Consider the following 25,806-nt stretch of genomic DNA (forward strand, 5'->3'; position numbering starts at 1 on the left):
ATAAAGCAATAATTAGCTCCAGAAAATTAAAAAATATTTTTCAAGAAAAGAACTGCAGTTATAATATTTATCTTGGCTCAGCATTGAGTACAGAGTCATAATGATACAAACAATGAATCAAAAAGTATGCATGGCAAAAAAAAAAAGTATGTGTGACAATATCAGGAGGATGAGGGGAGGGTGGGAGGAATGGTGTGAGAGTATTAAGCCCTTATTTTTGATGACAGAAGGTTAACAGAAGCCTTTCAAGAGATAGCAGTGCAAATACAAATAATATGCTTATTTAGAAATATGATACAAAACACTAAAAGCAAAAGTAACTGCTTCTGATCAGAGGGAGGTTTTACTGTTCATACTTATATATAGTTCACAGTTACAATTCTTTTGGAAAAATTCATGTGTGCTTTGTTGATGAAATATAAAATATTGATTTTAAAAATAAGCTAATGTATCTTAACATAAACTTTACATATAAAGAATAAGGCCTTCAATATCTTGGGTGTATTTAAATATTTAACCAAAGGGAAATAAATACTTAGGGGAGAAAAAAAAATAAAAAACAGAGGAAACCAAAGGTCTAAAGAGCCAAACTCTGCATGATCTACCCTATTGTTTAAAACTATATTTTATTAGCTCACTGCCTTTCATGGGAGAAAGGGAGTAGTGGAGACATAAATAACACACACAATGGAAGCTCCATTTTCTCACAGATGGAGTCATCAAACTAAGAGTAAGTTGTAAGTTAGTGTTTAAGTAGTAGGCAGTTTTAAGTCAACCACTTGGAATAGTAATGCTCTTGCTGCTTTTCTCTTCACAATATAGGAAGTGAGTGCTTCCTTAGAAACAAAAAAAATCAAATGAAGAGTTGACCACAGTGCCAAAGGGAATAAATAACTACAGAAAGGACACACACACATCTAGGCTCCCATTACCCTACTGTGGACTACAATTTTTCTGCAACTTAATGCTTCAGACAAAGCTACTAGAGTTCTTATTTTCAAAACCCTAGAAAATGTTAAAGAAAAAAAGGTACTCTGAAAATTTCAGAGCTATTTTTATTGACTTATAACCTAAATGCAAAATTATACTTTCTCCAAAAAGGGGAGGAAATTTTACCTGGAATTACATACTAATTTACATAAATACCTTTTCCCCTTACCTTGCTGTGCTGCCTCATGCTCTGCTGTTCTCTTCCTGATATAAGTCTGGACTTCTTCCCACCTTCTCTCTGCTTCTTGTAGTTGGACCTGGGGAACAGATAAAAATCAGCACAACCACAGGATTGCAATATTTTTTTTAAAAGTATCCTCTATATTTACTGTTGTATCATATAACTGCTTATTCCAATAACTACTCTCCTGTTTTAATAAGATAGGCAGATATGCCTAGCCTGATAGCATGCACAGATACTACTAGCCATAGTCACTCTACCCCCTACACAGGATTTACAGATTGGAAATTATTTCAGAAATAATATTTGTGCTGGTGGATCAATGTACCTACTACTATGTATATATCTGATCCACTTAGCTATAATCTGTTTTCTATTAATCTTCCTTCAGCTCACAGGTTTTTAAAGGTAGGATGGTATCTTTATTGCCAAATTTCAGTAGGTACCTATAATTTATCATTTGAGGTATAGCACAACACTTTACTCTTTAGTGTCATTATCTACTTACCCATATCCAGAAAACAAACTTTCATATTTATAAATGGCAGTGGTAAACACACCAGCAAGACAAATATTAAATTAATGACAATTATATCAATCTCCCACAGGGATCCGTCAAAATGTCAAGAAAACAAAAATTACACTATTTTCTACATTTTGTTTAGTCCCAATGGCCTTTTAAGCCCCACTACTCTATCAAGTAGTATCAAGTATCTTAACTAGCATCAAGATATGCTTGCATCAAACACCTAGGTAGGAAACTAATACATTTAACTTATACAAATTAAATTAAACTATACATTCAACAAATCCTGGCCCCAGTAAAAGGAGGAAAAGACCATTCTACCCATCATTCTACTCAAATGTGCATATACTATGCAGTTTTCTTTTTTCTTTCTTTTTTTTTAATAGAGGGGTGGGGTGACGGGGGAGATAGAGAGAGAGCAATATCGACATGAGAAACATCAATCAGTTGCCTCTCATTCGCACCCCAACCCAGGGATCCAACCCACAACCAAGGTATGTGCTCTTTCAGGGAATCGAACCTACAACCTTTTGATGTACAGGAGAATGCTCCAAACAACTGAGCCACCCAGCTAGGGCTACATATGCTATAAAGTTTAAGAGAAATGAATCTATTCCTCTCTCAGTCAGCCACACCAAACCCATGCATCTCTTCTCAATATGAGCATATCACTTTATCAAGTGTCTAAAGATGAATTCTACTGTCTAAGAAAATAGTGCGTGATTTTTGTATACTATGGTTCAAGTAAAGGCTCCTGGAGCATCCTTTGGTGTTGTGCTCAGGCAAGGGAAAAAAATGTATTCTAATGCTGGAAGAAAAGTAGGTTTTATTAAACTTAGTAAGAAATCCAAGTTATAGATAAGTGATGTTGAAGATAATTTTAACTACATGATCTTTGCCTTACACAGGCAGACCCTAACCTGTACATATAAGGTGAAATTCTACTGTTTATACCTGTTTATCAGCTAATTTTATTTTTCCTATCTTCCAAACAGTCTTTAACTTCAAACTTAAGCCTATATTCAACTCTTATGTTAGTACACATGCTTCTATATAGGCAGACAAGTCCCATTAAGCCTCAAACTACATTTTTAAAACCTATGTATACATTTAGGTCACTGAATTGAGTATCTAAATTATTTATGAAGTGATAAATAAAGGGGGACATATATCACCTTCAGCTGAGTAACTGCTTGCTCAGCATTCTTCTTTTGGACTTCCTCTTGCTGCAGCTTTCCTGTTTTCTCTGTCAGCTCATTCACCAATCTAGCATAATCCTGGCGCAGTTTATTTAGTTCAGCAGACTGCCTGAAAACAGTATCTGGATTAGGAAACTTCCATTATTACAAACCCATATAAAGAATAACAAAACTTTTTACATTTTGCTAAGACAACATAAATGTGTTGCTGAGACAATAATTCCACTCATAGTCAACTGAAAAGGAAGGCTGTAAATGACCACTAATAATAAAGTTTGAGCGTAACCTCTGAATAATTCCAGAATTTAGAGAAATTCTAAAATCACTATAATTAAGAAAGCAAATGACCACACACTCATAAGCAGAATCGCCAGTGTCACTCTCAAACTGATGTTCTGAAAATCTACTAAAATCAACCAGCTGGTTTAGTCAATGCAAGCAAGTCTTCTCTAGTATACTATTTCTTAAAGTATAACCCAGAGCCAACTATATAACTATGAAAGGAATGTCTTTTCTTTTCCTCCTTTTTATTGAATTTATTGCGGAGACACTGGTTAACAAAATTAAACAAGTTTCAGATAGACCACTCCATAACACATCATCTGTACACTGCATTGTGTGTCACCACAAGTCTTCCATGAACATTTATCCCCACTATACCCTCCTCAACCTCCCACCACACTCCCCTTGCCCCAGCAAACACCACTCTTGTCCTTGTCCATGAGTTTTTCCTTTTTGCTCAGGCCCTACAACCCTGCAAACTAGCCCCAGAACCGCAACCACCCAACAGCTGTCAGCCTGCTCTCTATCTATGGATCTGTCTCGTTTTTTAGTTAGTTCATTTTGTTCATTAGATTCCACGTAAGTGAAATCATATGGTACTTGTCTTTCTCTGACCGGCTTGTTTCACATAGCATAATGCTCTCCAAGTGTATCTACGCTGTTCCAAAGGGTACGATTTCCTTCGTTTTTACTGCCTAGTAATATTCCATTGTACCACATTTACATAATGGACATCTCATCTATTTATCTACTGATAGACACTTGGGCAATAATGCTGCAATGAACACAGGAGTGCATATATTCTTTCGAATTAGCATTCCGGGTGTTTTTGGATAAATTCCCAGAAGTGGAATCACTCAGTCATAAGGCAGTTCCATTTTAAATTTTTTCAGGTAACTCCATATTGCTTTCCACAGGAGATGCACCAATCTCCACCAAGAGTGCACAAGGATTCCCCTTTCTCCACATCCTCACCAGCACTAGCTGTTTGTTGACTTATTAGCAAAAGCCATTCTGATAGGTGTGAAGTGACATATCACTGTAGTTTTAACTTGCATTTATCTGATGATTAATGACATTGAGCATCTTTTCATATGTCTATGGGCCATCTATATGTCCTCTTTGGAGAAGTGTCTATTCAGATCCTTGGCCCATTTTTTAATTAGACTACTTTTTTGCTGTTGAGGTTTTTCTTTTAAGACTGTATTTATTTTTAGAAAGGGGAAGGGAGGGAGAAAGAGAGGGAGAGAAAAACCAATGTGGGGTTGCCTCTCACACGCCCTCTATGGGGGCCTGGCGTGCAACCCAGGCATGTGTCCTAGACTGGGATTTGCACCAGCAACCCTTTGGTTTGTAGGCTAGCATTTAATCCACTGAGCCACATTAGCCAGGGCTGCTGTTGAGTTTTATAAATTCTTTATAAATTTTGGATGTTAACACCTTATCAGATGTATTGGCAAATATGTTCTCCCATTCAATAGATTATCTTTTCATTTTGTTAATGGTTTCCTTTGCTGTACAAGTTTAGTTTGATATAGTCCCACTTGTTCATTTCTTTCTTTTGTTTGCCTTTCCCAAGATGATATATGAGAAAAAATACTGCTAAAAGAAATATCCAAAATTTTACTGCTTATGTTTTCTTCTAGGACTTTTATGGTTTCCAGTCTAAGATTTAATACTTTAATCCATTATGAGTTTATTCTTGTGTATGGTGCCAGGGGTGTCCAACCTCTTGGAATCTGTAGACCACACTACAAAGAGAATTGTCTTGGGCCACACATTAAATACACAAACACTAATTAAAACTGATGAGCAAAAAAAGGTTTTAACTAAATTTACAATTTTGTGTTGGGTCACATTCATAGCCATCCTGGGCCGCATGAGGACCGTGGGCCACAGGCTGGACATCCCTAGTACACAGTTGGTCTAGTTTAACTTTTTTACATGTATCTTTCCAATTTTTCCAACACCATTTATCGACTACACTATCTTTACCCCATTGTATGTTTTTGCCTCCTTTGTCAAATATTGACTACAATGGTGTGGGTTTATTTCTGGGCTCTCTAGTCAGTTCCATTGATCTGTATGTCTGTTCTTATGCCAGTACCATGCTGTTTTGATTACTATGTGTGGGGTTCCTGTTCAGGCATAAGATGAGGGGGGGTACCTCATCCTGCAGAGTCCCCCTGGATCGCCACAGATGGTGAAAACAAGTCATCCCAGACACTCCCAGTCTGTCAAGAAAAGGGGGTGGCAATTCCCTCTATTGGAGAATGCCCCAAGCCCTTCTCTTGAAGTGGCTTTTACTGAGAATGACATGCGCAGGGGTATACAGCACAGAGGCAAAGCCATCCATTAATGTCAAAAGGCTATCTATGATTGAAGGAACACAAAGGTTTGCCTCAGGTCAGGTTCTGGTATATTAGCTGGCACTCACTGGACCCTGAAACCTGGGAAACTGAATACATTCTATGCTCAACCCCAAACATCAGTACTCATTAACTTGAGGGCATTCTTAGCAAACTGTTTCATAGGATTTAATGCATTCCTTTTCCAGGTCCAATTATCCTCAGGAACTGCCTGATCCAGTTTAGGGCTGTACCTGCCTTTAGTATTGTTTCACTGACCTGGTCAGGCAGCGGGCAGAGCAATCAAGAGATACGGAGATTTCTTTCAGATAGAATGAGGACTCCGGCCATGACGAAGCCGAGGGATGAGGGTCTTTTGCCCCTTCTCTGTGTCCCCCAGGTCCTTCCTTGATGGCCCCCATGTGATTGTGCCTGGCTTAGGTTGCCCCTGCCATCGAAGGGTCTTACCCATCACTGACTAACCAGCCATCTTCCAGGGCCAAGCACAGTGCTGTGAAGGAAGCAGGGGCTATGCCCCTGCCAGGGGGACAGGTTTTGTCTCCTCAGTGGCCTATTTTCCCAAGGCCTCCTTGCTCAGTTCCAGCCTTAAAGCCCACTCACCTGTCAGTGAGGCTACAATCCCTGAAACCAGGTGGGACAGTTCCCAACAACTATGGCCTCGCAGTATAGTTTGATATCAGGTAGCATGGCTCCTCCACCTTTGTTCTTCTTTCTCAAGATTGCTGTGAATATTCGAGATCTTTTGTGGTTCCATATAAATTTTTAGAATATTTTTTCTAATTCTGTGAAATACGCCATTGTTATTTTGAAAGGAATTGTGTTGGATCCATAGATTGCTTTGGGTAGTACAGACATTTTAATGATGTTAATTCTTCCTATCCATGAACAGAGTGTATGTTTCTACTTACTTGTATCTTCTTCGATTTCTTTCTTCAGAGTCCCACAATTTTCCTAGTACAGGTCTTGTTTTCTTAGTTTCTTTTTCTGATAGTTCATTACTGATCTATAAAAATGCAACTGATTTCTGGGTATTTATTTCATATCCTGCTACTTCACTGAATTCATTTATCAGTAATTCCAGTTTGGTCCAGGAGGAGGCGAGTGTAGCTCCCACCTACTCTGCCACCATCTTAGATCTCTCTAGGAATGTATCTTAATATGTATATTCCTGGACTCAATCTCAGAGCCACTAAAGCATAATCTTTTAGGAATAGGACTCAAGAATATGATTTTTTAACTAACATGACAGATGCTCCTCAGAATAATCAATTTTAGAACTACTGTTAAAGGGAATAGATGGTTTTAAACTTGTAAATTCAGTCTCATAAATTTGTAGACTATTAAACTGGTGAATCGTATTTAACACAGTTTAGCTGAAGAGGTTCTTCACATATCCAGAGAAGTGTTTTTGAAAATTAACTCATTTTAGAAACAATTGCAAAAAACAAAAATCTAACCAATTACTATCAAACATCATTTTGATTCAAGAAAATACTCTGCCATTCAATTAAAACTAAAGCACATTTGGAAACATACTTGCTTTCTAGTTGGTTTGTAGTGTTGCTGACAGCATCTCTCAGTATGCCATTTTCTTGCTTCAAATGAGCTATCTCTGCTTCCATCTGCTCACGAACTTGCTGGAACTAAAATTATTTTACAAACATAAGATTTAGAAAACAGTGACTACCAAAGCTAACTTTTAGAAGATACTTTATTATAACAATGTAAAAAGCATCAAGAGAATGAAGTTTGCACCATCCGTAAACAAAAACAAATTTAAAGGATGAATTACATTTTGATAGTGATGGATGCAAATCAAATACCAGGTGTCACATAATTCAAGAATGCAAGTAGATGTTAGCTATCATATTTGAAATGCAAAATAAATACAAAGAGATGTTTCAGAACTAATGATTTAGAACTTCTTTCCTACCCAGTATACTCATATAGAATTAAGCCTGTCTTGCTCCTATGTCAATCTTATTTAGGCAATATTTTTAAAAGATTCCAGGAATCAAGTTTTAAAGTTTAAATTATGTTCAACACATTTATATTAAATTACAAAGCTCTAATCAAATAGATGGCAAATTCATTACACAACAATCTATTTGATAAAATATTCGGGCCTCTATTTTATCATTTCAGAATTATGGAATCAAAAGATGAAGAACACTGAATCCTTTATCTCCATACGGATATGTCTTACTTGAATATGTATGTGAAATAATCTTATAATTTTTAATAAACCTATTCAATTTAGAGAAATTAAAGTATATGTTTCTATTTTTCAGAGAACTTATCATATGGAATCTACATATTATGACCTCTATAAGCAATCAAGTAAAAAAAAAAATGATGAATGACTTCAATAACTTTCACCCTCAAGTAAAGATGTTGGGCCCTGTCCCAGTGGTCCTTAAGCCTGCTGCTGAGTAAAGAGGGGCAGTTACAGACAGTAGATCCCTGGCTAAAGGGGGCACAGAGTGGTCTAGAGACACTTGAGGAGAGACTGGAGACAGAGGCATTGAGGAGAGAACAGAGAGAGTAGACAGTGGGATCCCGGTGCTGATTCCTCCCCTATATGGTAGCAGCCATCTGGCTCAGGCAGTCCACTCCCTTGAGCAACAGCTGCTGAGAGGACCCAATAACCCTGTTCCTAGGAGAGACTCTGCCCCGCCCTGTGGTGCCAAAGCCTGACTGCTTGAGTGCAGACTGACTAGATTAACTGAAGAAGACAGCCACAGATGGTAGATTCCTGGAAGTCTCGTACAGTCTGCCTAAGGTCAGACAGGGTCAACATCTGACATCATCAGAGGCAGATCCAGAAAGAAAAAACAGTGATCTCCTACCATAGAAGTTCACACCACAAAGTCAGGAAGTCAAGGCACATCAATTTAAGAAGCAGAAGCAAAAAAGAAAAGTCTCACAAATAAGGGGAAGACAAAGAAACACTCCCCATCGAAGGGAAAGGAAAATCCCCAGAAAGAGAACTAAATGAAATAGAGGCAAGTAAACTATCAGATATTGAGTTCAAAACAACTGTTCTAAGGAAGCTCAATGAGCTCAGTGAGCTCAGAGAAAATTACAAGAAACTACAGGGAAACTATGAGGAACTTACTGCAAACTATATCAGCATGAAAAAGGACATAGAAACTATCAATAAGAGGCAATAAGAAATGAAGAATGAATAGAAGAACACAGAAGGCCTCAAAAGCAGGCTAAATGAAGCAGAGATCGAATTGGCAAGCTGGAGGATAAGGTAGAAAAAAAAAAAAAAAACTCCCAGAAGGAGCAAGAAAATGAAAAAAGACTCAAAAAGAATGAAGAAGCATTTAGAGAAATGCAGGACAAACTGAAACGTAATAATATCTGTATAATAGAGATACCAGAAGGAGAAGAGGAGGAGCAAGGACTAGAAAACCTGTTTGAAAAAGTCATGATGGAAAACTTCCCTAATTGGAGGAGAGAAAAAGCCACACAAGTCCAGGAAACACAGAGGGTCCTATTCAAGAGGAACCCAATGAGGCCCACTCCAAGACACATCATCATGAAAATGGTAAATATCAAAGACAAAGAGAGAATCCTAAAAGAAGGGAGAAACAGGTAGTAACATACAAGGGAGCCCCGATACAGCTAGCAGCTGACTTCTCAACACAAACACTACAAGCCAGAAGAGAAATGCAAGAAATATTCCAAGTCATGAAAATCAAAGGCCTGCCATCAAGACTGCTTGACCCAGTAAGGCTCTCAATTAAAATGGAAGGTGAAATAAGGAGTTTCCCAGACAAAAGAAGGCTAAAAGAATACACCTCCATCAAACCAGCACTGCAAGATACGCTAAAGGGACTACTTTAAGAAAATGAAGAAAAAGAGTAAGAAAGAGAGGAACACAAGTACAAAAGAAAAAATGAGTAAGTACCTACCAATAACAACTTTACATGTAAATGGATTAAATCCTCCAATCAAGACATAGGGTAGCTGAATGGATAAGAAAACATGACCCAGACATATGCTGCCTACAAGAGATCCACCTCAGAACAAAGGACCTACACAGACTGAAAGTAAAGGGATGGAAAAAAATATTCAAAGCAAATGGACAGAAAAAAAAAAGCAACTGTAGCAATACTTTATATCGGACAAAACAGATTTCAAAACAAAGGCCATAAAGAAACCCAGAAAGTCACTTCATAATACTCAAAGGAAGAATCTACCAAGAAAACATAAACACTGTAAACCTATATGCACCCAATATAGAAGCACCCAAATATGTACGGGAAATCTTGGAGGACTTCAAGAAAGATAAAGACAGCAACACACTGATAGTACAAGATTTTAACCCCCCACTGTCAACAATGGATAGATCTTCCAAACCAAACATAAACAAGGATATTGTGGAATACATTAGACCAAATGGACTTAACTGACATATACAGAACCTTTCATCCCAAAGAAGCAAAATGCACATTCTTTTCAAATGCACATGGAACAGTTTCAAAGACAGACTACATAATAGGAAACAAAACAAGCCTCAAAAAAAATTAAGGAAAACTGAAATCATAACAAGCATTTTCTCAGACCACAAGGGCTTAAAACTAGAAACCAACCTCAAGGAAAAAACTAAAAAATATTCAAACTCATGGAGACTGAAGAGCATTCTATTAAACAATGAATGGGTCAATAATGAGATCAAAGAAGATATCAAAAAGTTTCTGGAAACAAATGAAAATGAACACACACAGTCTAAAACCTATGGGAGACAGCTAAGGCAGTCCTATGAAGGCAGTTAATAGCAATACTAGCCTACATTAAAAAAGAGAAACATTTCATCTAAACGACCTAAACCTCCAGCTTCAAAACCTGGAGAAACAACAACAAACAAAGCCCAGAGTGAGTAGAAGGAAGGAAATAATCAAAATCAGAGCAGAACTGAATGACATAGAGACTAAAAGAACAATTCAAAGGATCAACAAATCCAGGACCTGGTTCTTTGAAAAGATAAAACAAAATCAACCAGTCTGTATGCAGATTCATCAAGAAAAAAAGGGAGAGGACCCAAATATATAATATCAGAAATGAAAGAGAAGAAATAACCACTGATACCACAAAAAATACAAAGGACTATAAGAAATTACTATGACAATTGTATGCCAAGAAATTTTAAAACCTGGGTGAAATGGACAAACTTCTAGAAAAATATAACCTTCCAACAATGAATGAAGAAGCAGCAGAAAGCCTGAACAGACCAGTAACAGCTGGTGAAATTGAAGCAGTAAACAAAAACCTCCCAGCACACAAAAGCCCTGAACTGGATGGTTTCACAGGAGAATTTTACAAAATATTTAAGGAAGAGCTAACCCCTGTCCTTCTCAGATATTCCAGAAAATCCAAGAAGAGAGAAGACTCCCAAACTCTTTTTATGAGGCCAGTATCAACTTAATCCCAAAACCAGATAAAGACACAACAAAGAAAGAAAACTACACGCCATTATCATTGATGAACATAAACACTAAAATCCTCAACAAAATATTGGCAAACTGCATCCAGCAATACATTAAAAAGATCATCCACCATGATCAAGTGGGATTCATCCTGCTGGTTCAATAATCGCAAATCAATAAACATAATTCATCCCATAAACAAAAGGAAAGACAAAAATAGCATGGTCATATCAACAGATGCGGAAAAAGCACTTGATAAGGTACAGCATCCATTTATGATAAAAACACTCAGCAAAGTGGGAATGAAGGGGGCATACCTCAACATAATAAAGGCCATATATGAAAAACCTGCAGCCCAAATCATACTCAACAGGCAACAACTAAAAGCTTTCCCACTAAGATCAGGAACAAGACAAGGGTTTCCACTTTCACTTCTATTCAACATAGTACTGGAAGTCCTAGCCACAGCGATCAGACAAGAAAAAGAAATAAAAGACATTCAAATTGGAAAGGAGGAAGTAAAACTGTCATTGTCTGCAGATGACATAATAGTGTATATAGAAAACCCTATATATGCTACCAAAAAACTACTCGACCTAATAAGTGAATTTGGCAAAACAACAGGATACAAAGTCAATATTCAGAAATCAAAGGTGTTTTTATACACCAACAATCAAATATCAGAATCAGAAATCAGGAAAAAAATCCCACTTGCTATAACAGCAAGAAAAATAAAGCACCTAGGAAATAAACTTAACCAAGTAGGTAAAAGACCTATACTCAGAAAACTACACAAGGCTGAAGAAAGAAATTAAAGAAGACACAAACAAATAAAAGCATATACCGTGTTCATGGATTGGAAGAATTAACATCATCAAAATGTCCATATTACCCAAAGCAATTTAGAGATTCAACACAATCCCTATTAAAATAACAATGACTTATTTCACAGATATAGAACAAACATTTCAAAAATTAATATGGAACCATAAATGACCCTGAATAGCTGCAGCAATTCTGAGAAAAAAGAACAAAGTAGGAGGGATCACAATACCTGACATCACACTATATTACAAGGCCACTGTAATCAAAACAGTCTGGTACTGGCATAAGAACAGACACACAGCTCAATGGAACAGAATAGAGAGCCCTGAAATAAACCCATGTCTCTATGGTCAATTAATATTCGACAAAGGGGGCAGAAGCTTAAAATGGAGTAAAAATAGCTTCTTCAACAAATAATGTTGGGAAAGCTGGGCAGCTACATGCAAAAAATTGAAATTCGACCACCAACTTAACACCATGCACAAAAATAAACTCAAGATGGGTAAAAGACTTAAATATAAGTTGCGACATCATAAAAGTCCTAGAGAACACAGGCAGGAAACTCTCAGACATTCCATGCAGCAATATTTCACCAATATGTCCCCTAGAGCAAGGGACATAAAGGAAAGAATAAACAAATGGGACTTCATTAAAATAAGAAGCTTCTGCACAGCTAAAGAAACCATCAGCAAAATGAAAAGGGAACCAACTGTATTGGAAAATATATTTGCCAATGATACCTCGGACAAGGGTATGATCTCCAAAATACATAAAGAATTCATAGGACTCCACTCCAGGAAGACAAACAATCCAATTAAAAAATGGGCAAAGGACCTGAACGGACACTTCTCCAAGGAGGACATACACAGGGCCCAGAGACATATGAAAGGATGTTCAACATCACTAGCCATCAGAGAAACGCAAATTAAAACCACAATGAGATACCCCTTCACACTGGTCAGAAAGGCCATCATAAACAAATCAACAAACAAGTGCCGTGAGGTTGTAGAGAAAAGGGAACCCTAGTACACTCTTGGTGGGAATGAAGACCAGTGCAGCCACTGCAAAAAACAACTTGGAATTTCCTCAAATAGCTAAAAATGGAACTGCCTTTTGACCCAGTGATTCCACTGTTGGGATTATACCCTAAGAATCCCAAAATACCAATTCAAAAGAACCTATGCACCCTAATGTTCATAAGCAGCACAATTTGCAACAGTCAAGTTCTGGAAGCAACCTAAGTGTCCATCAATAAATGAGTGGATCGAAAAACTATTGTACATTTACACAATGGAATACTACACAGCAGAAAGAACGAGGAGCTACTACCCTTTGCAACAGCATGGATGGAACTTGAGAGTATTATGCTAAGCTAAATAAGCCTGGGGATGAAAAACAAATACCATATGATCTCACCTATAAGTGGAACCTAATGAACAAAACAAACAAGCGAGAAAAATATAACCAGCAACAATGAAAGGAAAAACAAACCTTCAGTAACAAGAGAGAAGGAGGGAGGGCGGTGGCAGGGAAAAGAAGGGGGTCAAATCAAGGAACATGTATAAAGGACACAGCCAAAGTGGGAAAGGATTGGGGGTGGGAGGTGAGGGTGGGTGGGGCAGGGAAAGTGGTGGCGGGAAAATGGAGACAAATGTATTTGAACAATAAAAAAAATTATTAAAGATGTTGCTACAAGTACCTGACTAATTTTCAAATGAATAGTAAGTAGGAATTAAGAGGAAAATATCATTTGAGCTGGGGAAAAATCAGTTCTTCAATAACCTTATTTATGGAAAAACAACATTTCAAATTCCTGGGGGTTGGGAAGATGGAGGACTGGGCCAAATGAAAGTATAAAAGCAGCAGTGGATGGAGTAAAAACCTGACAACAGTCATTCACTTCTTTTTTACTATTAATGTAATTCCATGTTAAACATTTGGACATTGATAGAAGTGAAGAATTAATTTAAAAATTTTCAGCACACTAGCAATGTGATCAAAATAGTATCTTACAAATATAAACCTGGTACTAATCGCGTAAGAATGGAAATGAAAGAACTATGAAGAAGGTGCTATAATTATATTAGTATAAAATAATAAAATAATGTCCAGGAATTAAATGCAAGAGTAGGTCGATACAAAGTTTCTTTAAGATTTCAGAATAATTTATAGACTGGGTAAAGGAGAAAAAAGTCAAAGAATTTAAGTGTAATAATAATAATGCCTCAAAATATTAGAAAATAAAAACAACCTAAAAAAAAGCATGAGATTAAGTTTTGACATTTGTTAAATTTGAGGTGACGACAAGAGCTTCCAAAACGAAACATCAGCCAGCAATGGAAGTAATTTCAAAAAATTTCCTGGTCCAGAGCGTTCAATTAGGGGGAGTATTATAAGCCCACTTGACAAGCAGACCCAAACCATGCTCTCCAAAGACCTATTTATCAGTGATAAACAGAATATTAATCTCAAAAAAAGAAAGAAAACAAAAATCAATGGGCTAGACCTAACTGGAATTATGAAAATGGATGGTACAGAGTAAAGACAGACAGTAAAATCTGAACCTTCTGAAATGCTAAAAAACAAGTGAAAGAAGAAAAACAGACAAAACCAAAACCTTAGGAGTTATCCTTCATTATCACTTCTTTCTACCTCTCTTCCACTGTAGCACCAAGCCCTATTATATTACTCTCACTGATTCACTCAAAATCATCTTCTCATTGCCAACATCTGATTTCAGGCCTTTATTCTCTTGGGTTTCTGCAAAAGCCTTCCAAAAGGTCTATACTTTGTTCCATTCTCCATAAGGCTGCCAGAGTAATAATTAAAAATACTAATATAATCACACTGCTGAGTTGCTTTAATTTCACCGGCTCCCCAATGTTCAGTTACACGAGGCCCTTTAAGACAGAACCTCTATTTACTTCTCTAGATCTTCTCTTCTACATTCCAGCCCTGATTCTCAAATACCACAAGACTTACTGTATTTCTTACAAATTGTTATCTCTACACAACGTGTACTGGAAACACTTGGGGTGCACTCATTGGAAAGCTCAATCCTGGGCCCCAAAACAGACCCATTGAACCATCATTTCTAGGGATGGGACTAAGGAATCACACCAAGTAAAAACCTCTTATACCCAGTGCCCATTCTTTCAGTCTCTTAGTTGACAATACGTAATTTTTTCAAAAGATTCAACATAGTCTGCATATCATTTCTAACAAGTCTTCCTTATCAATCCTTCTCTGTTTCATCTCCTATCTGCATGTTCCAAAGCACCTAATGCTTATACCACTATTGTAATGATTTACTTGTCAGCTTCCAGTCTCCCCACCTCATCCCCACCTAGAAAAGTTGTATACTGAAGAAGGCAGCCAGTTTAACTAGCCATTGTACCATGGCCCAGCACAGGGCCTTGCACATATTAGGCACTTAAAAGTTTGCTAATTAAATGAATGCAAACATTTCATTTTGTTTTCAAAGAATAAAAAGATACCTTCAGCTGCATCTGTTGAGCCTCTTGATAACTGACATGCATTTTGTTCTGAAATACATTATGTTCCTTTTCTAATGTTCCAATCCGATCTTTCATCCTTGCTATAACCACACTGTTTCTTTCTTTCTCTGTCATCATTTCCTAGAGTAAACCAGAAAAAAATTATGAAAAACTTGTTATTAAAAAATAAGTACATAAGACTATAATAATAAGAAAACCTTTTTAACATCAGCAAAAATAATGTCAGTAAAAATGTCATGAATTCTGAAATAAGTACTTGTTTAAAAAGCAAGGTCAAATGTTAAAAAAAAAACCATTGTCTTCTGCAACTTACCCTCTCTTTACACCATCTCCCTTCATAAACACTGCTATTCTGTTTACTCTTATTTCAAATGCACTTTTTGTCTACGGCCATACCACCCTGAACACACCCGATCTAGTCTGATCTCAGAAGCTAAGCAGGGTTGGGCCTGGTTAGTACTTGGATGGGAGGATTTTATGTTCAAAAGAGGTTGGTCTCATAATGTCATGAAGTACCTATGTGAATGACGCAGATATAAACCTCATTTACTCTACCGTATTTAATTCCTCAAAAACAGAAACAAGTACTTTGGGAGGAATGAGACCACATTTTTTATAGAATGTCATTTACGTTCAGTCTACATGATTTTTTTTTGAGATTTAATTGATAAAGAACATTGTATTAGTGTACAACATGATGATTCGATATATGTATATATATACTGAAAAATAATCCTACATAGTTGTAAATTTCTTCCTTATGATGAGAACACTTAATATCTACTCTTCTAGAAACTTTCAAACACATAATACAGTATTACTTACTACAGCCACCATGCTGTACCTTATATCCCAGACTTTATTTTATAACTGAATGTCTGTATTGTTGGTATGATTTTTACATGAATTTTTAAAGTCTTTCTTTACCTCTCAGAGTAAAATTTCCAGGGCATGAAAAACTCCAAAGATTAAAAATCATAAACATTTATCATAAAAACCTTTATTAATAAATTACTTATGTCATACTTTTAATTTATCTCATACACTGGATTTAAATAAGATCACATTGAGTTTTGTGCTTCTATAGAGAACAATTCTAGGTCAGATCCAACTGAACAATGTTCCAAATGTCCAAATGCTCTTGTTATTCTGAAATTAGGATATCTGTAAGTACTGTTATTTTAAATTCATAATTCAACTGTAGGCTATATATAATACAAAAGAATAAGACCCTACCACCACCACCAAAACTCTAAAAGAAAATGACTTTCACTGGTATTACTTTTTTATACAAATAATTAACTGAGAAATTATGAACAATTTCTAAAATCCTTCATTGCTTCTGATTCAGAAAGCATATCCTTTAAATACAAGAATGTCTTCACCTGGGTTAAATGTTTACACCGATCCTTCATAGCAGCAGCATCTTCCTTCACAGCAGCAAGTAATTTGTCTTTTTCTTGAAGCTGATGTACAAGTGCAGTCAACTCTCCTTTACTTGACTACAATTGAGAAATCAATACAGTATTAGTAATTAACACAGGATAATGAAACTTATGAATTATCTAGTATTAAGTGTTCTTAGGCTAATGCAGAGTTCACTATTACATATAAAGCAGAATGACTACTAACTACTTATCAGTAAAACATCATTCAGAAAAGTCACTGTATCATTACATATTCTGATGCAGATAATAGGGTACATATAATCAAAAAACAGATTTTTACAAAGAATTATGGGTCTTCCAGTTTAAACCTTGAGTCAAGATAGCAATCTCCCCCTTCTCCTCCTAAAAGATCAAAAGAACAGTATGAAACCAAAATGCAAAAAGAACCAAAATGAAATAGCCATCTGTAACGTCAAAGCATAAAATCAGGAGAGACTGCCAAAAGTAGTGGAGGTCACACACAGGTGCTTGACCACCCTGTCAGAATATCACCAAAACTACAGAGGTGCCATGGGTGCACAGTTCTCTGAAATTAACAAGCATATTCGAGAAGTAAAGCCAATAATCCCCCATCTGATATCAGGAACAAGTGCAACAATAGAAGGTAGGAATTTTCTTGGAAGAAGGTCTCAAGAAGCAAAACAAAAAATGAAGAAATCACAGACAAACTTTACTCAGAGAGAGCAGCTAGTCAGTGAGGCAGTGTCGAAGGAGATTCTCTAGTGAAACTCTCTATAGTGAAGCTTTTATCAGGGAAGAAGGAAAGCCTAAAAGATTTCAATTACATACACATCCCTACAAGAACACCAGTTGCTCTGTTTGCCACTCCCAGGTGGTCTAGTGATTAGGACTCAAAGCTCTCACCAGTTAGCCTTGGTCCTTCATTATCAATCTCCAGGCACAGAGATGATTCAAGAGAAACACCCCTCACTGGAAGAGGAGCAATGATCAGAAAGAAATAAAACAGGGTCTATGTAAGATACAAGAAAAAAAGGAAAATAATAAGAAAAAAAGGCACGAAAAATCACCAGAAAAAGATTGGCAAAGGGTAAACAAAAGCTGTAATTAAAAAAATATCACCATGATTTTTAAAAATCTAACAGAGAGGTCATTTCTGGAAAAACAAGAGCAAAGAACAGAGCTCACACAAAGAACTCAGAGAAGATAAGACCACAGGATGAGATCAAATATAAGCTGGCAAAACCCAAAGCAGAAGTAAAAGTAACACCATCTCAGAAATATCCAAATAGAAGCAAAAAACAGAAAAAGACAGATTGCTAAGAGACATAGACTACAAGGTGAAGTAAACAAAAAGCAGAAATAAACCAAAAGCTTTATTTTAGGACTAAAATATGAAAGATAAAGACAACAGTCAAAGAAGATCCAACATATGCTTAATTGATACACATTATTCCAATTATTTTAAGGAACACTGAATCTCATTATTGAAAAAACATGCTTTATCCCAAGTAACATTAATAGAGAAGTCAACGTAAAGATACAGTATAGTAAAATTACTACTAAACTTTAAAGAAGCTGAATCCCTTGATGTTTGTACAGTAGGGAGGATGGTAGAAAGCCCCAATAAATAATAACTTGGTTGACTGCCCAAAGGATGTTTTTATCCTGAGTGTACTTTGACAAAAATACATGAATAGAGTGCAAAATTTAGGCTGGTCTCAGACCTCTACCCAGCAATATGAATGTAGAAAATAGTAAAAGCAAGTATTAAAATTTCTCAAAGAAAGTGACAACCAGAAACATTATCCCCCACCAAATTATCATTCACGTATAAAAGATGACAAAGAAGCATTTTAACTTGCCAGAATTTGGGAAATATAGTTTCCATGAGCCCTTCTTGAAGAAATTCCAGGAAAAACAACTTCAGCCAACCGAGAGATGAATACAGAAGCTATGGTAAAGGAACTGGTATCAAGCTCTGAACCCACCTTAAACTGTAGAATCAAGACTAAAACAAACATGAAAATTATAGTCACAAAACAAACATTATATATTAAAAGTATCTGATAAACAAATGCTATAATTAACAAAAGCTGAGAAGGAAGAAAGAGAGAAGGTAGGGAAAAATTTAAGTAAGCAGACTTCCCATGATACAGCATGGGGCCAAAACAGTTAATAATTTAAAGTTGAAAAATCACATAATTGAGGCAAGTACATTTGAAGTCCAACACTAAGTAATAATCAACTAAAATAATCAAATAAATCTTAAAATTTGTCTTATAGTAATCACATTAACATTTTTGTTAACATTTTTGAGCAATTACTGTATGCTAGGAACTCTAAGCAACTACTATATCTTGTCTCATTTAATTCTCACGACCTGATTATCATTCCCATTCCAGAGATGGGAAACCTGAGGCACTAAAGTTAAGTAACCTACGGCCACAAGCTCAACTTGGCAGAGTCCAGATTTGGATGCAAGAAATGTGACTCCAGAGCCCAGGATCTTAACCTACACTCTAAATATAAAGCACACATCTTACAGCTTAAACACAAGGCATGCACACACACAAACAACATTAACATCTAACTATGCAAACCCCCTAGCTTTTACTGTTTTCCCCTTTCAATCTAAGCATATCACTGTTACCTCTCCAAATCATTTGTCACTTATTTACAATCTAGTACTCCAATTAAACACTTTCCAATAAAAATATCAAATCTAGTTTTTCAATCCTTAGCCTCCTTGATCTCTCTAAAGCATGTTACTGTTAATTTTCCTACCAAGCTCTGAACTCTCAACCCTCTCTAAACATCTGTGATTCCACTGTCTCTTGGTATTTCTCCTCCTCCTGCTTCATGATGGCTTTCCCTGCCCTTTAAATGTTACTGTTTCTCAGGGTTCATTCTTTAACTTTCTTACCACACTCTACCTCCTCTCTAATCTAATATATATCCACTATGTGTATTGGTGATAGTAAATTACTTGCCTAAATCACTCCCGTTGCAATCTTTTTTTCAACTCCAGAGAAACATACATACACTCGACTGTGAAAAAATTATATCCGCTTAAATGATCCAAAGGAACCTAAAACAACTTCCTAAAATTCTTCACAATCCTCTACTCTCTTCCTCTGCAAACTGTTCAAAGATACCATTATCACATCTATTCAGTTACTCAAAAGCAAAAACAAGAATTCATTCTAGACTCTTCTTTAGCTACCATATGTAATTAGTTGGCAAGTCCTCCACCTCCTCTCTCTCTTTCCTAAGCCTATGCGAGTACTCCTGCATCTTCCCCCTTTCTCTCAAGTGATCTTATTAGATTGGAGATTCACTTACATCTGGGAGCTTAAGTCTATTAAAAGGTCTGACCAAGACTCAGTTTCTCTGACAGAAAAAGGGATAAATTAAACTTACCTAGTCTTCCCCAAATACAGGGGACCTATAGGACACTGAGTCCCTTCTGATGAGAACAGAACCACTCCATGAGAAACTCAGAACTGGAAGATTTTAGTCTAAAGCTCAACATTCCAAGGAAGGAGAAAAAAATGTAAAGTTTCAAAATACTCTATTTCAAAATGCTATCTTTAGCAGTCCCCAATTCCTCCTTGGCCTACCTAAAATACCCATCAAAGGGATTCTGATTTCCCATCCAGTTGCCGAAGTTCAAACCTGTCTCAGACAATAAAATGACTACTTTTTTTTTAATATATTTACCCAATTAAAGTACATAAAATGACAAATTCTTCAATTAAGAATTTCAAGAACATTGTTTGCAACAGAATAATCTCACTTTGTATCCAAAGTCACACAGTTATCACACTTACTCTGATTACTCTCAAACACCTTGTTTACAGTGGGACATTGCTGGCACCACAGAAAGACTGCTCAGTAAGCATATACACTGTAAAATGCCACAGATTTATAAAATGCATTATCAATAGATACTTGAAAGTATGGACACACTTAAAATCCTATGAGAAATGTTATGACAAAATAGTCCAGATAGTTATCAGAAACAACAGCAGAGAGAAAAATTTAGACTGAGAAATCAAATTACCTTTATATGAAGAAAGGGTTTTTTAGTAGAGACTTGAAAGAGGAATTAGCCAAGGGAGGAAACTGAGAGGTTGAAGGGGTTTGGGGGCATGAGGAGAGTGGGGACTTGGTACACTCCAAGCAGAAGAAAATGCTTGGTATGCTCTAGGGGAACCAGAAAAGACCTAGACTGGGTGAAATGTAGTGAGGGGATGGGGACGGTTATAGAGAAAGACAGGCGTAGACCTGCTAAGGAATTTGATTACATTCTAAATGCAAGAAGAAAGGCACAAAAGGGTTTTAATAATAATTTAACCTGATTGACCTCTTAAAGGTCACCTTGCAGGTGTATGGAAAAATAAGTTACATGGCAAAGATGGAAAGCAGAAATATCGCCTAGGAAACTACTAAAGGTAACCACGTAAGAAGTGATGGCTTGAACTAAGGGGGTCTTTAAGAAAATATGAAAGCCTCTCAATGTTTTAAAAGCAAATAACTGGTTAGGGGGTGGGGGCAGGTGTGTGTGTCTGTTTAGAAGAACTATTAAGGCCACCATCTAATAATGAATACCAGACACTGTATCGTCTTATATTACACAAGTAACATGTGAAAAGTTGTCACCTTTTCCAGTATGGCATAGTACACACAATATAGTGAGCATGACTCATGAGAAATGAAATACTAACTCAAAATTTTTTCTTTTACAATTTTCAGTCATAACAATGATTCTACTATCGAAATTATCTTATAAGAGTACTATTACACACACACACACACAACAACAGATTCCCAGGTTCTTGGAATGGTACTGCCTTTAGTCACAAAAACATTCGAAATATGCTATCCAGACATCACCTGACCTTGCTTTCCATACTTTCAGTCAGAGAACAGCATGGTACAACTTAGCTAAGAGCCAAAAAACCCCAAAGTGAAATAAAATCATCTTACTTATAAGCCATTTGCTTTTGTCAAAACATCAAATGACTCAGACACCTAACTAAACTAAATACGTGTAATGATTAGTATAGGTATATGAAATAACTTCTGAGGGCATTCTAGAACTTTTAAATGTGGCTATATGCTTTGGGGTATGAAGGATGAAGGAGATGATACTTTATTGCTCTAGCAGAAGTGCTACTTGGGGAACTTCTAATCATTGTTCCCACATATGCCCATAACCAAAACTATGCTCACCTTCTTTAAAGCCTCCTGTATCACACCCGACTTCTCCTTAAGCAGGTCTACAACACACTGGGCCTCATCTTCAGAAAATACCATAGTCTTCAAGGACAGGAGAAAATCTTTAAATTTCATTTCTGCATTTTCTTAAAAAAAAAAAAAAAAAGACACTTGACATTTAAAAGACAAAGTAACTTCAGCAAAGGTAAGCATCAAGAATTCCTAAGCCAGAAAATCAATAACCAAAACAAAACACACTTACACTGCTGGTTAACAAAAATAAATACTCCAGCCAAGAGAGAGAAGTGTTTATCACCTTTAAATGTAATATGGAATAATTACATTAATTGAAAATTTGCTCAAACTGTAAAATAACAGTACCAATATGCCATCACTTTAAAACGAGATCATTCAAATGTGTAGTATGTGCTAGCATCTCTACTAGATATGTTCACAAATATTCTCACTTAACCTTAATACTCGTGTCAGATAATCCAAACTTTACAGATGAGAAAATAAGCTTGAAAATAATTATCAAAAGGAAATCTGATTTTTCAAAGATCAGCAAATACATACAAGCATCCTGACATTTAAAAAAATAAATCTATGTATCAAACATCTGATTCATCCACCTCAATTCCTCGAGTGCTCTCATACTAGGCATCAATCTACTTTTCCTAAATGCCACTGCCACCCATTAGAACCAAAAATCCCACGGCTTTTAAGATTTCAGCTACACTGTAAGTTTAAAAAGGCACTGTGTACATGTGTGGGGACAACGGGTATGTGAGAATTCTGTACTTTCCATTCAACTTTGCTGTGAACCTAAAATTGCTGTAAAATACACTAGTCTATTAAAAAATAGTAATAAAAGGTGGTTATGAATCATCATAGACATCTTGCAAAAGACAGTTGTAGAAGGGAAAAGATTACCAGCTGCGAGCCCTTGGGCAAATCAAAGCCAGTGTCCAGCTCTATAAAACTGAAAACATTGGACTAGAAAACTATCAATAAATCCTTTAATACAGGAGTCCCCAACCTCTATCCTTTGCTACAGAGGTCCCCAACTGCCAGGCCACAGACTGGTATCACACAGCAGGAGACAAGCAAGCAAAGCTTCAGCTGTATTTACAGCCACTCCCCATTGTTTGCATTACAGTCTGAGCTCTGCCTCCTGTCGGACACCTCCTGTCAGATCAAGATAGCATTAGATTTTCATAGGAGCAGGAGCCCTACTGTGAACTGTGCTTGTGAGTGATCTAGGTCGCACGCTCCTCGTGAGAATCTAATGCCTGATCATCTGTGGTGGAGCTGAGACAGTGATGCTAGCATTGGGGAGCAGATACAAATACAAATTATTGTTAGCAGAGAGGTTTGACTACACAGAGACCATAAAAAATCAATTGCTTGCAGACTCATATCAAAACCCTGTCAGTGAGTGGCAAGTAACGATGAAGCTGCATCTTGTGGCAGGCTTTATAGTGGCAAGTAAGTTGATGTACTTCAATTGTACAGCTTCATCTGGTAGCATCCTTTAAGTCAGAATCTGACACTTATTTTAGTCCACGCATGGCCTGCCCATTATTTTATTGACCACTTCCATCCGCACCTCTTTCTCGCACTATGCACTTGTCTCAGTCACAATTTTGGTAAGCCACAAGTTAACCCTAGCTAAAATGAGTAAAACAACAAATGTTGCTGGAGAGCTTCTTTGAAAAGGGGGAAAGATCCAATGATGAGACAGCAAAAGACTCTAAGGCTGCCAACAAAAAGAAAGCTGCATTTAAAAGAAAATACCAAGAGTACTACTTAAATTATGGGTTTTTTGCAACAGGTGACTCACATTCTCCAAGCCCACTTTGCATATAATATCCTGCAATCAGTTTTCCAACAAAGCCATGAAACCTTCAAAACTGCTTAGCCACATGGATACCAACCACCCTGCATTAAAAGACAAGCCTTTGGAGTTTTTCAAAAGAAAAAGTGTGAACACAGAGAACAGAAGCAATTATTGAAGACCACCACTTCATCAAATGTGTCTGCACTAAGGGCATCATTCTTAGTGACTAACTGCATTGCTAAAGCTAAGAAGCCCCTTACTATTGGTGAAGAGTTGATCCTGCCTTCTATTAAGGACATTTGTCATGAACTTTTAGGAGGCTGCAGTTCAAAAGATGGCACATGTCCCTTTTGCAGCTAGCACCATAACTAGATGAACTGATGAAATAGCAGAGGATACTGAGGCACAATCGTTAGGATTGAGTCACCTTGGTACGCAATCCAGGTTGACGAGTCTACAGATGTTGAAAACAAGGCAACAATGCTTGTTTTTGTGCAACATATTTTTCAGGAGGATGTGCGTGAGGATGTTATGTGCACTTTAGTTGCCAACCTAACACCACAGCTACAAAACTATTCAAGTCTTTAAATGACTACATATCAAGAAAACTGAAACGGTCATTTTGTGTCGGTATACACACAGACGGAGCAGCTGCCATGTGGGTAGCTTTCTGGTTTCAAAACTTGTGTCAAAGAGGTTGCTTCTGAATGTGAATCTATACACTACATCATCCATAGGGACATGATGGCTAGCTGGAAAATGTCACCTGAACTTCTAACAATGTTTTGCAGGATGTGATTAAAATTATCAACCACTTTAAAGTGCATGCCCTTAACTCACATCTATTTGCGTAGCTCTGTAAGGAGAGGGACACAAAGCAAACGCGTCTTCTCTTATACACAGAAGTAAGATGACTTTCTAAAGGTAGATCACTGGCCAGAGTTTTTGAGTTCAGAGATTTCTTTTACAAAAACAGTCACCACCAGCAGCACATTTTAGTGACAGAGAATGGGTCACAAAACTTGCTTACTTGTGTGACATATTCAACTTGATCAATGAACTCAATCTGTCACTTCATGGGAAAACAACAACTGTGTTCAAGCTGGCAAATACAGTGGCTGCATTCAAAACCAAAGTAGAATTATGGGGGAAACAAGTGAACATTGGGATTTCTGACATGTTTCAAACATTTGCAGAGATTCTGAAAGACACTGAGCCAGGGCCTTCATTCTTTCAGCTGGTGCATGATCACATATCTCAGCTTTCAAAAGAGTTTGAGCATTACTTTCCAACCACAAAAGACCCCCAAACCAGGAAAGAATGGATCCGTAACCCATTTGTGAATAAGCCAGGTGAATCAACTTTGTGCTTGGTAGAAGAGGATCAACTGCCTGAAGTCACAAATGACAATGGCCTTAAGAGTACAACTGAGACAACTTCAGATCTCCATACATTCTGGATTCAAGCCGAAGCAGAATGTCCTGAGGTTGCCACAAAAGCACTGAAAAGCCTGCTTCCATTTCCAACATCCTGTCTTTGTGAAGGTGGGTTTTCTTCAGTGACAGCAACCAAAACAAGATTACGGAGTAGACTGGACATATGCAACATACTTCATGTGTCACTGTCTCCCATCACCCTCAGGTGGGACCATCTAGTTGCAAGAAAACATGCTCAGGGCTCCTACTGATTCTGCATTATGGTGAGTTGTATAATTATTTCATTATACATTACAATGTAATAATAATAGAAAGAAAGTGCAAAATAAATGTAATACACTGGAATCATCCCAAAACCATCCCCTGCACCACCCCCACCCCAAGTTCGTGGAAAATAGTCTTCCATGAAACCAGTCCCTGGTACCAAAAAGGTTGGGGACCGTTGCTTTACTACAGTATTATTGGGTTGGCCAAAAAGTCCATTTAGTTTTTTCCATAAAATAAAAGACACACTTTTCATTTTCACCAATAACTTCAATGATTTAGATATTTTGAGTATGTTAACAATCTCCC

At 36.9% G+C, this 25,806-nt stretch overlaps 1 protein-coding gene across 11 annotated transcripts in view; it reads right to left on the reverse strand.

Annotated features, from left to right (window-relative positions):
- Nucleotides 1-25,806, reverse strand: part of KTN1 (kinectin 1) — a 118,647-nt gene that overhangs the window by 53,076 nt on the left and 39,765 nt on the right. For all 11 annotated transcript variants that reach the window (XM_054567529.1, XM_054567527.1, XM_054567526.1 and 8 more), the window contains exons 5-10: nucleotides 21,973-22,103; nucleotides 16,714-16,830; nucleotides 15,308-15,448; nucleotides 7,084-7,190; nucleotides 2,873-3,005; nucleotides 1,160-1,247 (exon numbers count right to left, since the gene is read on the reverse strand). In XM_054567529.1, the coding sequence (XP_054423504.1) occupies nucleotides 1,160-1,247; nucleotides 2,873-3,005; nucleotides 7,084-7,190; nucleotides 15,308-15,448; nucleotides 16,714-16,830; nucleotides 21,973-22,103 (717 nt within the window). The remainder of the gene's footprint in view (nucleotides 1-1,159; nucleotides 1,248-2,872; nucleotides 3,006-7,083; nucleotides 7,191-15,307; nucleotides 15,449-16,713; nucleotides 16,831-21,972; nucleotides 22,104-25,806) is intronic.

Source organism: Pteronotus mesoamericanus, unplaced genomic scaffold (genome assembly GCF_021234165.1).
Source record: "Pteronotus mesoamericanus isolate MK-2021 breed Mesoamerican mustached bat unplaced genomic scaffold, CSHL_Meso_final contig_182, whole genome shotgun sequence".
Taxonomy (NCBI): Eukaryota; Metazoa; Chordata; class Mammalia; order Chiroptera; family Mormoopidae; genus Pteronotus; species Pteronotus mesoamericanus.